General features: G+C 39.6%; 1 protein-coding gene across 4 annotated transcripts in view; it reads left to right on the top strand.

The window, feature by feature from the left end:
• MAPKAP1 (mitogen-activated protein kinase associated protein 1) overlaps positions 1-15957 on the top strand; it is a 432218-nt gene that overhangs the window by 367800 nt on the left and 48461 nt on the right. For 3 of the 4 annotated variants that reach the window (XM_006834768.1, XM_006834767.1, XM_006834769.1), the window contains one exon: positions 4665-4805. The exons of the other annotated variant lie outside the window; for it this stretch is intronic. In XM_006834768.1, the coding sequence (XP_006834831.1) occupies positions 4665-4805 (141 nt within the window). The remainder of the gene's footprint in view (positions 1-4664; positions 4806-15957) is intronic. 4 annotated transcript variants of the gene reach the window in all.

The raw sequence follows: 15957 nt of genomic DNA, 5'->3' as shown, positions 1-15957 counted from the left end.
CAGCTGAGGACTCTAGAATCATCCACTAAGAAGAGAAGGACTAAGAGCTGGTGGCCAGGAGCAGACTTGCAGAATGTGCCCTTTGGAGATGTAATTTATTGTATATGCCTGAGTGGGTTTTTTTGTTTGTTTGTTTTTTTAAAAAAGCTAAAGTGGATAAAGAGAAATACTTTTTTTTTTTTTAAGAACCCTATCTAATCCTCACTGTTGTACCCCCACAATTTAGCATAGTGCTAGCAGAGAGAGAGGTGGTTGCAGGTTGCATGGGTGACTAAATCTGTGTACATGCCCCCATCAAGCAGCAACACTCCTGGGCCTATTTTGAGAAATGGTAGTGGAACTCTGCGACAGACATTTATCACATTCAACAGATACTTGCTTTGGAATACATAGCATGTATTGGAGGCAAGTGTCAGATTGTTCATTCCATGTCTTCTCCCACAGTTGCTTTTGATCATAGAAGTAAACATGCCTCTTGTCAGCTGAGACAAGACTCAGAGCTCACCCAAGTATCAATGGGGACTTAAATTTTCAAATGGGATATGAATTTAACATCAGAGAGTAGAAGGTCAGTGCAAGAAACAGTGTGCTGTGCTAGCTCCAACCATATAAGTCTTAAACAAAATTAATATAAGGAAATTGACACGCCTTGCTGGTTATTCCATAGCTTTTTAAGACCCCTACTAAAATCGTATCATCTCATCTGCCCATTATTAACATTTTAGCAAAATATAAAATTTTCATTAATCTCCTATAGCAAATTTAGGAGTGAAAACTGGCACTTGTTGGAGCTTTTAGGACTACATTAGCTGGTGTATTAAACAAAATAGGTCATTCTTCAGTAGCTTCTATAAGAAGCTAAATCAATTTCCAGCCATATTTATGCACCACTTTATCTAAAAGCATCTGAATTATCATTTATAGCTAAGATGCTTTATTAGCAGCTGGCATTGAAATTGCTCGGTAAAAAATTATATGTCACGTTATAGTAATTTTTAAATTGGTTTTAATCCAACATCATAAAATGTAAAAATCTTTAGTGTGGGTTTTTTCTTTTTTGTAATTGACATTTTAGCATAATGAGCTGTTATCTCTTTCCAAATCAAATACCTGCAATATTTAGAAAATACTCATTAGCAAAGAAAACATTTTCTTGAGTTCATAGCTAAACTGTAGTTAATCATGGCATTTTCTCAGAAAAGATGACGTTAAATGATTTTGAAAATTGTAAGGGATTTTAATATTTTATCAAATTCTCCATAATTCTCATGTATAAAAGGTTATAAAAGAAAAATAAACATTTTGGCAGCTACGTTTTGGTAAAAACAGATCGAGGAAGTGAATGATTGTTCTAAACTCTAAATCCTAGCTAGCTTCCTACTTTAGATTATGGCCATTACTTGTGTGGTCAACATCGTGGCATCGCTCCTTAAAACACACGAGCTCCAAGGAAAGGAAACAGAGTTTACCTGGGACCCTTATAGACCTTGAGTGCAACTCTGCTCCATGCTAGCAGTGTGAGGGTGGTTAAATTATGCCCTGTCTGAGCCTCCCTTTCCTGTGGACAATAGCACCTGGTATTCATCCAGTAAATTTTTATTCACCTCCTGCCTGATTCTGTACATAGTAGCACTAGCAGGGTCTGGGCCAGAATGGTGAGTAAAGCAGTCACTTTCCCTGCTGTCTTGGGGGTTACATTCTAGAGGGAAAAACAGATATTTACTGCGGTGAAGGAAAAATGCAAGCTATAGTTAGAGGGGGATAACAGAAGGACCTGAAATAAATTTGGAGGCTTAGCTTCACTGAGTCTTTCTTGGAATATTTTTTGCACTAAGCTCTTCAGAAGGAATAGGGAGGAAGCCGGATGGAATAGACATAGAGAGAAGAGAAAGTTCTTCCAGAGTGCCTCTACTGTAGACATTCAGTGAAAAACCAATTAAGAGTGAGGCTGCATCCTAACTGAGGGAAATGTATTATTGTAGGTGCTAAGATGGTTCAAGTTGGGAATTTTAGTGTTTGGAAATAGAATACACAATTCCTCAGAAATGAGTTAAACCAAAATTGACTTAAAATCTTGTCCTGTAAGCAATAACTGGGGGAAGGAAAAATAGTAAAAGTGTTAGACTTCCAGTTATATGACAGAATTTCCTAATTTTATACCCAAATCTAAAATTTTCTATTCCTCCAGTTCTGCCCCCAAGGAGCTCTCTGAGCTTCCCTGTGCAGCTGTCTCTGGGTACTCAACACCCTAGAGGACTAGGGTATCCTTCTCTTGTTAGTCTCTGCTAAACAAGTACTTTTTTTCTGGTTGAACGCATCCATCCTCTCTCTTCCTTTCCCTCTCCCATCAGCAAATGGCATCAGCTGCTCACCTTCCAAAGGCTACATTTCAAATGCTGTGGGCCGAGAGAGAGTTTATCTTTCCTAATGGGCCTTGTTGTTGCTAAATGCTGACAAGTTGGTTCCAACTCATGGTGACCCTGTATAGATTTCTGAGGAGTGGCTGGTGGGTTTGAACCTTGAGGTTATCAGTCCAGTGATTATCCTACAGCACCACACCAGTGGACCTTGGGTGGTGGTAGTTATGTGCCATGGAGTTGGTTTCGACTCATAGTGACCCTGTACAGGGTTTCTGAGGCTGTAAATCATTACAGGAGCAGAAAGCCTCATCTTTCTCCCATGGAACCGCTTGTAGTTTCAAACTGCTGACCTTGTGGTTCACAGCTGGATTCATAACCACTATGCTACCAGAGCTCCTTTGGACCTCCCAAAATCTCAGATTCCTCATCTGTATAATATGAATATTACACACTCATACATTATTGTTGTTAAGTATCGTCGAGTCAGTTCTGACCCATTGCAACCCTGTATAGTGTTTCCATGGCTTTAAATCTTCGAGGGAGCAGAAAGCCTTGTCGTTCTTCCAGAGTGAATGGCAGGCTCAAACCACGAACCTTGTAGTTCTCAGTCCAGTTAGCTATTAATCAATCATATGTTATTTGTTTAGCAAAATTTACTGAAAGAATTTCAGTTGCCAGATATCATAACTGCTTGCAGAAGAGAGAGAGATAAATACAAAACTTCATTGGTTTTCATAGAGCTTTCAAATTAGGACAAAACAATCACTAAACTACTCGAGTAAGACGGAATGCATTCCTCTACAATAGAATAAAAATAATCATGGTCACTATGTATTGTATATTAGCATCTTTTGTGGAGGTATTAGATTCTGTACATACATTTTGACATTCTGTCGATAAAAAAACTTGGGTTCAGAGAGGTAAAGTCACTTGCCCAATATTACAGAGTAAGTAACAAAGTTGGGAGTTAAACCTAGGTCTACATGGCCCTCAAGTCCACTGCTATGGGAATTCATTGTCAACCAGTGCCATCTGAAAAGATTTCTTGGAGAAGGTAGGGTTTGAGATGTTTGGTGGAATTTTGACATGTCCAGGGTAAAAATGGAAGCGGGTATTCTAGGTCAAGCATACTATGTGAACTAAGCATAGAAGTGGAAAAACTTGGACCTGTATACAGTCTGAAGAATTCGGGAGGAGCCAAGGGGTATGTGTGAGAAGTGACAAATAAGTCTGAAAAAATGTATTTCAGTTAGCAAGAAGCTGCCTTGGAAAAAAAAAAGGGGGGTGCTGCTTCTGGGGGGCCTCAGGAAGGCAGGGAAGATTTTGATCACCTGTCTTTTTGTATGTCTCCAAAATCACGTCCCTGGGCTTTTAGCATGGAGCTCTGGTAGCGTAGTGGTTACAAATCAGGCTGCAAACCTTAAGGTCAGCAGTTCAAAACTACCAGCCGCTCCGTGGGAGAAAGATGAGGCTTTCTGCTCCCATAAAGATTTATAGCCTCGGAAACCCTGTACGGGGTCGCTATGGGTCGGAACCGACTCGACGGCACACAACAATAAATCTTTCACTAAACATTTGATGGGAGTCCTGGTGTGGCACTGTGGGATAAAGCACTAGACTGCAAGGTCAGCTTGACCCACAAGGTCAACAGTTCAAACTCACCAGCCATTCTTTGGAAACCCTATATAGGGTCACTGTGTGTCGGAACCGACTCAACAGCACTTTTAACAACAACAACGAACATTTGATGAGTGGGTGTATGATCCAAACTTTAGAAGGATGGGTTTCAGAGAGAGCCTGGTGTCTGGGCAGCCACTGAGAAGACTGTCACAGCCATCCAAGCATGAGAAGACAAGGCTCAAGCCTGAACCAACATGGATGCTGTGGGATGCAGGACAGGAAACTATTAACTAGACAGCTTGGAACCTTGGAAAAGAAAACAATTCTGCCAGGAACATGTATTACTTTTATGATCAGAAAATAAGTATTTGAAAAAGAAACTAGACATGTGACTACTCACACTCTTGTGATTTCAACTTTAATATTGTGTAGACCAGGAGCTTCTGGTGACTGCCCAGCCAAGAGTCTGCCGTAAAATAAGCAGTGTTTGTACAATTAAATATTGAATGATTAATATGTTACCATTCTGTTTACTGGAATGGCATTACTAAGTAGTAACTGTGCCTTTTCTTCTCCAAATTAAATAACCCATATTATTTTAATATATCTCAAAGCATTTTAAGCAGACACCATTTGCCAAGCCTCATGTATCTTTATATATTAAAATGCTTTTTTTCTCCCCAGGTTCAAGGGCAGACGGGACTTTTGAGGAGGATTCACAAATTGACATAGCTACAGTACAGGATATGCTTAGCAGTCACCATTACAAGTCATTCAAAGTCAGCATGATTCACAGACTACGATTCACAACTGATGTACAGTTAGGTAAGTCGGGGAACAGATGATGAACAAAACTCCCTATATCAATAGTCAACATAGAAATAGGGGGAAAAACAGCATACAACTTTTGTGTGATCTGAATGACTAAAAGTAATTTGTTTTCACAGAAAATGTTTAGACAATGAAATTTGAAGTACATCCTTTTTTCCACCTTTGTGATCTCTCTTTTCTACTTTTTTATGAAGCAGAAGATTGGCAGTAGAATCAAAGATTCCTTTCAAACTGATTGACTTCTGAGAAGTTCCAATAATTCTTTCATTCTGTAATTCTCTTAGGTGCTGTCCTTAGCACCACTTTTTAAAATTGTCATTTGCCTTTTCTTCCCCATGGCTTATTCATTCATGGCTTTACACACCCAACTTTTTAGTGATCTCTCAGGGGTTGTATTTGAATCCTCCACCAGATACTCTGGAACTCATTTTTTTTCAATTAATATTAGGAGTTAATTTGTTCCCATTAAATGCTGCATTGTTGTTTTGACTTAAACCTAACAGGAGGAATATAGTAACCAGCATGACATTAATACAGTATTGTTAACATCATAATAAAGGATGTTTATGAGGGTCAGTATGAATGGAAATCCTCTCCAAGGCAGTTGAGTTTGGTGGGGTTTTGTTTTTGTTTTCTTGGCCATGGATTAATTACTGTGTTTAGTGCTATACAACTGTGCTGAATGCCATTTAACTACCCAAAGGGTAGGCATTTTTACTGTCCCATTTAGCAGAGACGTTAAATGAGGTCCAAACAGGTGACATAGGAAGCTCACACATAGCCCAAGCTGACACAGCAGGTAGGTGATAGTGGTGTCAGGAACAGAGCCCTGGCCTGACTTACTCGAGTACACCTGCTCTGAGCCCTGACGTACCCTTTAATAAAGGTGGCAGGGATTGGGGAGAGATGGGCAAGGATTCCAGCTGGCCCAGTCAAGAAACTGTACCCTGGTTCTGCCATACTGCCCCCTTCTGGGTCTCATTTGTCTAGTCTCTGAAGGTGGAAAATTTTAATTCTAACTCTAAGACACATTAATTATACATTTCTCATAAATGCTTTGTATGTGTCTCACAATAAAATATTTTCTAATGTTGGCATTAGTATGAATATGGCTTGGAGCAGGGATAAAACTGTATTTCATTTATATAACTGTTTACCATATTCTGGCTTTTGTCATTTTAGGATTTTATCCCATGAGACAGAAAGACCAAACACCCAAGTCCTATAACTATCAGGGGCAGACAATAAGGAAAGTTCAAATGAAAAGGAGCAAACTGACTAGGCTGGTTAATTATTTTAACTAAAATAACAGAGTAAGAGCCTATTTGCACTTTCCATGATGCATATAAAAAACAACCCATGTACTCTTTGCAGAGTGTTTATAGCCCCATTTGTGGCATTCAGGTCAGGCTCTTCTGGGAAAGGTTATCCGCAGATACTTGCATCTAAAAGTGATACAACTGATTAATGGTAGAGCCACAATGTAAACAAGTTGGTTCACCACTACTGGGCAAACAATGCCATTGAAGATAATATCTTTAATTTGCCAGATTCCACACCCCAAAGAACCTTCTAAAGATACATCCTACCCACCACCACACTGCCTGAATATGGCTGATTTTAAATTAACCTCAAATATTCCTTCCCAACAAGACCTGACAGGAATTTGAAATATGCTGAAAGTACAACTTAGTAAATAAATAAGAGTAAGCTCTTGGATTCCCAACTTGTTTACCTTTTGGCTCTACCATTAACCAGTTGTATCATTTTAGGTAAGTGTCTTAATTATCTGAGGCTCAATTCCATTCTGTATAAGGGGGGAATATCAGTACTGTTGGTTTACTAGGATTGCTGTGGGGAAATAAGGCACTACATGTAAAGCACTCAGTAAAGGGTCTGTCCACTGGTAAGCATTTGGTAGGAGAGAAGCAGTATAAGATAGCTCATAAAAGATGGTCTCAGGAGTCATAAACCTAAGCTGAAATACTGGCTCATTTACTAGCTTTATTACCATGGGCAAATGTTTCAGAGTTTCAGTTTCTTCCTTTGTAAAATGAAGATAATGTTTTTAAGTGCTTTTGAGTTGTTTCCAACTCATAGTGACCCAGTACAGGTTTTCTGAGGTTTATAGATCTTTGTGAGAGCAGAAAGCTTCATCTTGCTTACCTATTATAGATAAGGAGCCCTGGTGACACTGTGGGGTAGGCTTTGGGCTGCTAACTACAAGATCAGTTCAAACCCATCAGCTGCTTCATGGTGAAAGATGAGGCTGTCTGCTCCTTTAAATATTTACAGTCCTGGAAACAGTATATAAGGGTCAAATTTGACTTGATGGTAGTGGGTTTTTTGTTGGTTTGTTTAGTTGGGGGATTTTTTTTGTTGTTGTTTTTAATTTCGTTGTTGCTATGTGCCATCAGTGGGTTCTGACTCATAGTGACACTATGTCGGGTTTCCAAGGAGTAGCCTGGTGGGTTTGAACTGCCAACCTTTTGGTTTGAAATCCAGTGCTGACCCTACAGCGCCACTCCAGGAGTCCCTTTATCTCTTAGATGGGTAATTATGAAGATAAAATATTACAACACATTCAGATTACTTAGAAAGGTGCTCAGTAAGTGTTAACTGGCAGGATGTTGATGATTCTAACAAGATAAACAAATGAATTAGCACCCAATAACCCTGGTGTGATGGTGTGGGTTAATGTGCTGGGCTGCAAGGTTTAGCGGTTCAAACTCACAAGCTGCTCCTTGGAAACCCTGTACAGGATCGCTATTGTTCGGAACCCACTTGAGTACTTAACAACAACCCAGTGGTTCTGTAGGATATACAGTGACTGCTAACTGAAAGGTTGTCGCAGTTCAAATCCACCAGACACTCTGTAGGAGAAAGAGGAACCTTTCTGTTCCCATAAAAAATTTAAAGTCTCAGAAACCCTATACAGGGTCACTATGAGTTGGAATCAACTTGATGGCAGTGGGTCTGTTTGTTTTTTTAACTTTGAACCCCACCACTCATCTGTCAGTTTGTTGAACTTTTGGGGCCTTGCATATTGCTCTGATATTGGAAGCTTTCAGAGGCGCTTACAGACTAAGACAGACTAGGGAGATGGGAGAGGCAGTCCATTTCTTAAAAATTAGCCACTGAAAAGTAAATTATCAGCCGAACATTGTGTGATATTGTGCTGGAAGATGTGGCCCTCAGATTTGAACCAAACCCCAAACCCAATCCACTGCCATCAAGTCAATTCCAATTCATAGCAACCCTATGGGACAGAATGTATCAGAACCGACTTGACGGCTCTTAACAACAACAGCAGCATAGGGTTTCCAAGATTGTAAACCAGTACAGGAACAAACAGCCTCATCTTTCTCCCACGAAGTAGCTGGTGGATTTGAACCACCAATCTTGTAGTAAACTGCCAAATGCTTACCCCATAGTGCCACCAAGACACCTTTCAAGTTGGAAGGCACTCTAAATGCAACTGGGAAACAACGCCTCCTCAAAGTGGTAGGTGGTGGTAGTTGTGTGCCATCGAGTCGGTTTTGACTCATAGAGACCCTGTATAGGATTTCTGAGGTTGTAAATCTTTATGGGAGCAGAAAGCCTCATTTGTTCCCCATGAAGCGGCTATTGGACTTGAACTGCTGACATTATGGTTAGCAGCCCCAGTGCATAACCCACTGCACCACTCAAGCTCCCTCCTCCTCAAAGTAGAATCAACCTTAATGACATAGATGGAACAAAGCTTTTACGCTTCATTTGTTGTGGTGGTATGCCTCAAAATGAGAAGAAACAGCTGCAAGTATTCATTAATAATCAGAACATGGAATATACCAAGTATGAATCTAGGAAAATTTGAAGTCATCAAAAGTTAAATGGAACACACAAAAAATCGATAACCTAGGCATTACTGAGCTGAAATGGACTGATACTGGTCATTTAAAATCAGACAGTCATATGGTCTACTTTGCCAGGAATAACAAATTGAAGATCGTGGCATCACATTAATTGTCCAAAGAACATTTCAAGATCTATCCTGAAATACAGTGCTGTTGATGATAGGATAACATCCATACATCTGTAAGAAGTAACAGTTATATACAACTATATTCAAATTTACACATCAGTCACTAATGCTAAAGATAAAGACATTGAAGATTTTGATAAACTTTTGAAATCTGAAATTGATCAAACCTGCAGTCAAGATGTATTGGTAACTACTGGTGATTAGAATGTAAAAATTGGAAACAAAAAGAGGGATAAACATTTGGAAAATATGGCCTTGATGATAGAAATAACAATAGAGATCACATGATAAGACCATGTTTATTTCAAAAACTGTTTTTCATTAATATAATCCATGACTATACACGTGGACCTCACTAGATGAAATACACAGGAATAGACTATATCTGGGGAAAGAAATGATAGAGAAACTCAGTGTCATCAGTCATAACAAGGCCAGGGGCCAACTGTGGAACAGACCATCAATGCAAATTCAAGTTGAAGCTGAAGAAAATAAAAAGCAGCTTCAAGAGAGCCAAAATATGACCTTAAGTATATCCCACCTGGATTTAGAGACCATCTCAAGAATAAATTTAATACATTGAGCACTAATGACCAAAGACCACAAAAGTGGATGACATTGAGGACATCATACATGAAGAAAGCAAAAGATCATTAAAAAGACTGGAAAGAAAGAAACTACCAAAATGAATGGCAGAGAGACTCAGAAATTTGCTCATGAACATAGAGTAGCTAAAGCAACTGCAAGAAATGATGATGTAAAAGAGCTGAATGAAATTTTCAAAGAAAGACTCTAGAAGACAAAGTAAAGTATATAATGAAATATGCAAAGATTGAGAGTTATAAAAACAAAGGAAAGAACACGTTCAGCGTTTCTCAAGCTGAGAGAACTAAAGAAAAAATTCAAACCTCAACTTGCAATTTGAAGGATTCTCTGGGCAAAATATTGAACAATGCAGGGAGCATCAAAAGAAGATGAAAGGAACACAGAGCCACTATACCAAAAAGAATTGGTTGATGTTCAGCCATTTCAGGAGGTGCCATGATCAAAACTTAGGGTATTGAAGGAAGAAATCCAAGATACACTGAAAATGTTGGTGAAAATCATGGCTCCAGAACTTGACAGATTACAGGATGTAGTGCTGGAGGTGGTCACTCATTTATGCCAAGAAATTTAAAAGTCAACCAGACAACCATGTGGAAGCAAGCCATAGTTGTGCCCATTCTGAAGAAACATGGTCCAACAGAATGCAGAAATTATCAACAATATCACATACAAGTAAAATTTTACTCAAGATAATTCAAAACTAGTTGTAGCAGTACATTGACAGGGAACTTCCAGAAAGGTACACCATATTCAGAAGAGGATGTGGAAACTAGGGATATCATTGCTGATGTCAGATGGATCTTGGCTGAAAGCAGTACATACCAGAAAGATGTTTACCTGTTTTTCATTGACTATGCAAAGCCATTCAACTGTGTGGATCATAATAAATTATATATAACATTGCAAAGAATAAGAATTCCAGAACATTTGTATTCGTGCAGAACCAAGAGGCAGTTGTTCAAAGAGAACATGTGTTAAAATCAGTAAAGTTAGAAGTCAAGATTGTATCCTTTCACCATACTTATTCAATCAGTATGCTAAGCAAATAATCCAAGAAGTTGGACTAACTGAAGAAGAATGTGACATCAGCATTGGAGGAAGACTCATTAACAACCTGTAACATGCAGGTGATACAATCTACCTTGATGAAAGTGAAGAGGACTTGGTCACTTGCTGATAGTGATTAAAGAATACAGGCTTTAGTATGGATTACACCTCAACATAAAACAAAAGCCCTCACAGATGGACCAATAAGCACATCATTATAAATGGAGAAAACATTAAAGTTGTCTAGGAGTCCATCTCACTTGGATCTGTAATAGGCACCCATGGAAGCAGCAGTCAAAATCAAATGACATATTTCGTTGGGCAAAGCTGATGCAAGAGATGTCTTTATAGTGCTAGAAAGCTAAGATGTCACTTTGAAGACTACAGTTTGCCTGACCCAAATCATGATATTTTTTCAGTCACCTCATAGGCACTGAAAACTAGACAATGAATAAGGAAGATCAGAAAATAATTGATGACTTTGAATGATAATATTAACAAAGAATATTCAATATACCATGGACTACTGAAAGAACAAACAAATCTGTGTTGGAAGAAATACAATCAGAATGCTCCTTAGAAGGGAAGATGAAGAGACTTTGTCTCATGTACTTTGGACATGTCATCAGGAGGGACCAGTCCCTGGAGAAGGACATCATGCTTTGTAAAGTAGAGTGTCGGTAAAACAACAGGGAACCAGGTAAATTGACACAGTGACTGCAGCAGTGGGAGCTAACACAAACATTGAGAGGATGACACAGGGCTGGGCCATGGTTTGCATGAGGTCACTGTGAGTGGGAACCAACTCAGTAGCACATAACAACCTTGAACACAGTACCTACCTTTCATTCTTCTCAATACCTGTTCCTTTCTTTTCTCAAAAAGGACCCTAAACATCTAAAATGATAAACATCACATATGTCATCTTGATTCTTAAAACACAAAATTACTGAATTTTTGGTGCTTTCTGGAGCTATTTTTCCTGGTGTCTCCCATAGAAAGAAATATAATAAAGCTGCTCAAAAAGAAACCAGACACGAAAGAATACATACTGTATGATTCTACTTATGTAATATTCAAAAACAGTGTATAGAGTAAAATGTAAAGAGAGTTGTTTTTGGAGGTATCTGGAGAACAGCTTCTGGAAGGTGGGCTATGTTCTGTTTTTTGATCTAGGTGTTAATGCGTACATATATGGTGGTGGTGGTGGTGGTGGTGGTATGCCGTGGAGTCAATTCCGACTCATAGTGACCCTGCACAGGGTTTCCGAGGCTGTAAATCTTTACAGGCGCAGAATGCCTCATCTTTCTCCCGCGGAACAGCTGGTAGTTTCCAATTGCTGACCTTGCGGTTCACAACCCAATTCGTAACTACTACGCTACCAGAGTTCCTTAATGCATACATATATATAGACTTGGAAAATTCATCAAGTTGTAAATATCCTCTTATAATGTATTCACTTTTTATGTATGTTTTATATTTTCAGTAAAAGTTTACTGAAATGACAGTGCTACTCAGACATTGAAGGAGCTCTGGTAGTGTAGTGGTTATGAATCAGGCTGCTGACCTCAGGATCAGCAGTTCGAAACTGCCAACTGTTTGGCGGGAGAAAGATGAGGCTTTCTGCTCCCGTAAAGATTTACAGCCTCAGAAACCCTATGCAGGTTCGCTATGAGTCGGAACCAACTCCACAGCACATAACAACAACAACTCAGACATCAGAGTCCTGGTATGGCACTGTGGGCTAATGCATCAGACTGCAAAGTTGTTTGAACTGCAAGGTCGGTGGTTCAAGCTCACCAGCTGCTATTTGGAAGCCCTATACGGGATCACTGTGGGTCAGAATCGACTCAAGGGCACTTAACACCAACTCAGACACCTAGTTTGTGTTTGCCTACAGCTCTTCCCCAGTAATAAAGAGTCTTGTTTACTTCTGAGCAGGGCTAGTTTAAGGAAGTCCAGTAAGTGGCTAGACTGCAGTTGAGACAAAGGTCCAAGGTGAGGATTTTCCCAGGTGAGTTATGTAGTAGATTTATCCTTGCTCATTCTCCAAAGGTGGTGGTGGTTGGTGGTTATGTGATATGGAGTCGGTTCTAACTCATAATGACCCTGTACAGGGTCCGAGGCTATAAATCTTTACAGGAAGAGAAAGCTTCATCTTTCTCCTGCAGAACAGCTGGTAGTTTTCAACTGCTGACCTTGTGGTTCACAGCTTGATTTGTAACCACTATGCTACCAGAGTTTGTATATCAGAAAAATACCCAAGGCCATGGACTTCTTTCCCTGTTTTTTCCAAGTGCAAAAACTCTAATCATATTCTAATATATGAATAGATGTCAAAAAAATCTGTGGAAAAATGGAATTAAAAGATGGTGCAATTTTTTCACAAACTTTCGGAATGCCCCTCATTATTTTTTAAAAAAGAAAAAATTCAGAAGTTTCTGTAGAAAGAAGCCCAAGCTCTGGAATCAGTCTGGATTGAATTACCTTTCCAGGATTCACATTCCTGCAGTGTTACCTTGAGCAAGTCTCTTCCCTTTCTAACTTAGTTTTTGTCCTTTATAAAGAGGAAATTACAATGTTGGCCTTTTTGAATCATGAAAGTGTCTGCCTCAAAGTAGTTTACTAAATTGTAGCTTTATAGTACTGTTATCATTGTCATTACTATTTATTTTACCTACAACAGTCTCTCCTAGTTTACCTTCTCAAAAGTATTTAACCAGATCACTGAGATTAAGTGGTGGCTCTCTGGGCAAAGTTTCCCTGTCATCACTTGGAAACTTGTCAGGAAGAAATGCCTGATGATAGAACTGTAGACATGTCTCCCTAGAGCAGTGATTCTCAGAGGTAGGACCACTGGAAGCCAGGTCCTGGGCATCCAGAAAGTGCTCCCAGCAGCACACACGGCACCTTCTTATGGAAAATGACAGTTCTGAAGCTCTTCTGCAACAGATGTTGTCAGAAATATTTGTTTCAATAAATGAATTAAGTTCAGTGTTTAGCATTACAATCAGAAAATTCATTGATTAGTTATAAGGGATTTTATTACAATTAGATAAACTGTGCCTGTGAGTATTATGCAGTGAAAAAGTACGTTCATCCTCTTTTCCCTTGTAGAGGTGATTAGGTATGTAAGTTCAGACCCCTTCCCCCTCCTTGCAAAACCAAACCTAACTCAATGTCAATGATTCGCTTCTGACTCATACCAACCCTGTAAGACAGAAATGTAAATCTTTACAGAAGTTGACTTCCCTGTCACCTGGTGGGTTCAAACCACCAATATTTCATTTAGCAGCTGAGCACTTAACCAATGCACCACCAGTGCTCCTTTCCCTCCTTGCAAAGCAGATGGTTAACACCCCTTCATCCTAATAACAACTTAAAAAAAAACCTGTACCCACCCATCCAGAACTCTTTCCCTCTGAAACAGAATCCACCACAAAGTACAGGGCAGCAACAGCACACTCTTCATGAACATTAAAGTGAGCAGCTGGATTCTGAGATCAGTAAATAATTTATTTTATTTCAACTGACTAGCCAGGTGCTTCCGATCTTTTCTGACACTGATGGATGGTCTCCTCTGCTCGTCCAGCCTGTGTCAGTCAGAAGCAGAGATTTCACTTGCCCCCTGCGGCAAGTTCTTCTAAGTGGTAAGTGTCTGTGTGCGGCATTTACCCAGCAGCCCTGCTGATTTCACAGAAAACTGCCTGTCTTCTCTGAGTTAGTGGTGAGAGTCCACATTATAGCTGTAGGTCTTCTGATGCCATTATAGCTGTAGGCCTTCTGATGGGGTAGTTGTGTCCAATGCCCCAATTTTACCATATGCCACTTATTTCTGAGAAAGTCAGGGACTCAGAGACTCAAACTTAGGTGTGCAAGATCCAAACTTAAACCCATCTTCTGCCATACTTTTTATATGACTGAAAAACTCTATAATGAAACCTTTGGCAAATGACAGCATCCTGGTGACTCAGTGGGTTAAGCTGCTCTGCAGGAGAAAGATGAGGCAGTCTGCTTCTGTAAAGATTTCCAGTCTTAGAAACCCTGTGGAGCAGTCCTGTAGGGTCATTAAGAGTCAGAATTAACTCCACGACAGTGGTATTTTGGTATATGGCAAACATCTGGTCTTTTTAAATAATATTAAGAAGAATTATAACTTTTTAAGGTAATTCTTGTTTATCAGTGGCTTACTATGTGCCAGGCACTTCCCTAGTTGCTTTCTTTGCATGCATACATGACCTCTCACAGTATAGCACTGTTACTAGGTAGGTACTAATGTTCAAACTCAACAGATGCTCCTTGGAAACCCTAGACCTGAATACAGAATGTTTTCCAGAACAGCCTTATGAACAACTCCTGCCAGCCAATTGGAGTTGATTCTGAAGCTGAAATCTATTTGCCATCCAGCCTGGAAAGCTTACCAAACAAAGCCATCTAGCCTGAGCACTCCTGTATTTCTCTACAGTGTTCTTGGAATAGTTCATCTCGTCTGCTTCCCTCTGTATGGAATCTAAAATTACAGATGCTTTGTAAGGTTAGCCCTTGTTGAAAAATTATACCAAGTTGAAGCTATTTCCATTGAAGTTGATCTCACTTACATATGGCCGCGGGAGAGTGGCAAGGACAGTGAGACAGGGGTGCTACCCAAACATGCCAAAGCTGGCAGGGGAGTGGGTTTGGGGAAAATGTAAACAAAAAAGGGTAGATAGTAAATGCCAGCCATAACTTAGGAAGGCCATTATATATTATCAGTAAGTATTTTTGGTCTGGCTGAAAGCTGAATTATATACAGATCCACCCTTTTGAGAATTCCTGTGTAGTAATCCATGGTTTCTCATGACAGTGTGTCAGTTTTCTCAGGTGGTTGGCATAATGGAATCAGTGGAAGTACAACATATGAGTGTTCATCCAACGTTGGTTTTGTTTTTTTTGAATCACTTCCTTATCCTTGACACTTCATAGCTAACAGTCTACCAAGGTCCTGAACATCAAGATCAGATTTTTCTACATTTACAAGCATTATAAATTCTCACAGGAGACAGCATTCAGCATTACTGCTTCCAAACTGGCATTTACCAAGAGAGTATTCAATATGAGGATCAAACTACCTCAGTACCTCCCTGTAACTGCCTTCTCTTCAGAAGAGAGCTTAGCTTTCTTTCATCTAAAGACATGCTGCTTAGTTGAAATTGTTTCCACTCTCATGTAGTCAGCTCCAACCTTGTGTGGAGCACTGTGCTGAATGCTGCTTATGTTCTTGGTCCCTTTAGTGTTCACACTGTCTTTTAAGTGTTCATTCCAAGGACAGTGTTCTAGTTAGGTACCCTCTGCCTTGTAGCTGAATCTATTATTGTCCACACATTGGAACTGGCAGCCTTTAGCTCTGGTTCCCAAACAGATTTAGATGGTGGAATAAAACTGATAACTCAACGCTCCACTTACTTTGGACCTCATTTTAGTTGTTACCCA

Source organism: Chrysochloris asiatica, unplaced genomic scaffold, assembly GCF_000296735.1.
Source record: "Chrysochloris asiatica unplaced genomic scaffold, ChrAsi1.0 scaffold00014, whole genome shotgun sequence".
NCBI classification, from domain to species: domain Eukaryota; kingdom Metazoa; phylum Chordata; class Mammalia; order Afrosoricida; family Chrysochloridae; genus Chrysochloris; species Chrysochloris asiatica.
The sequence above is the reverse complement of the archived record's forward strand: the minus strand, read 5'-3'. Positions and strand labels throughout refer to the sequence as shown.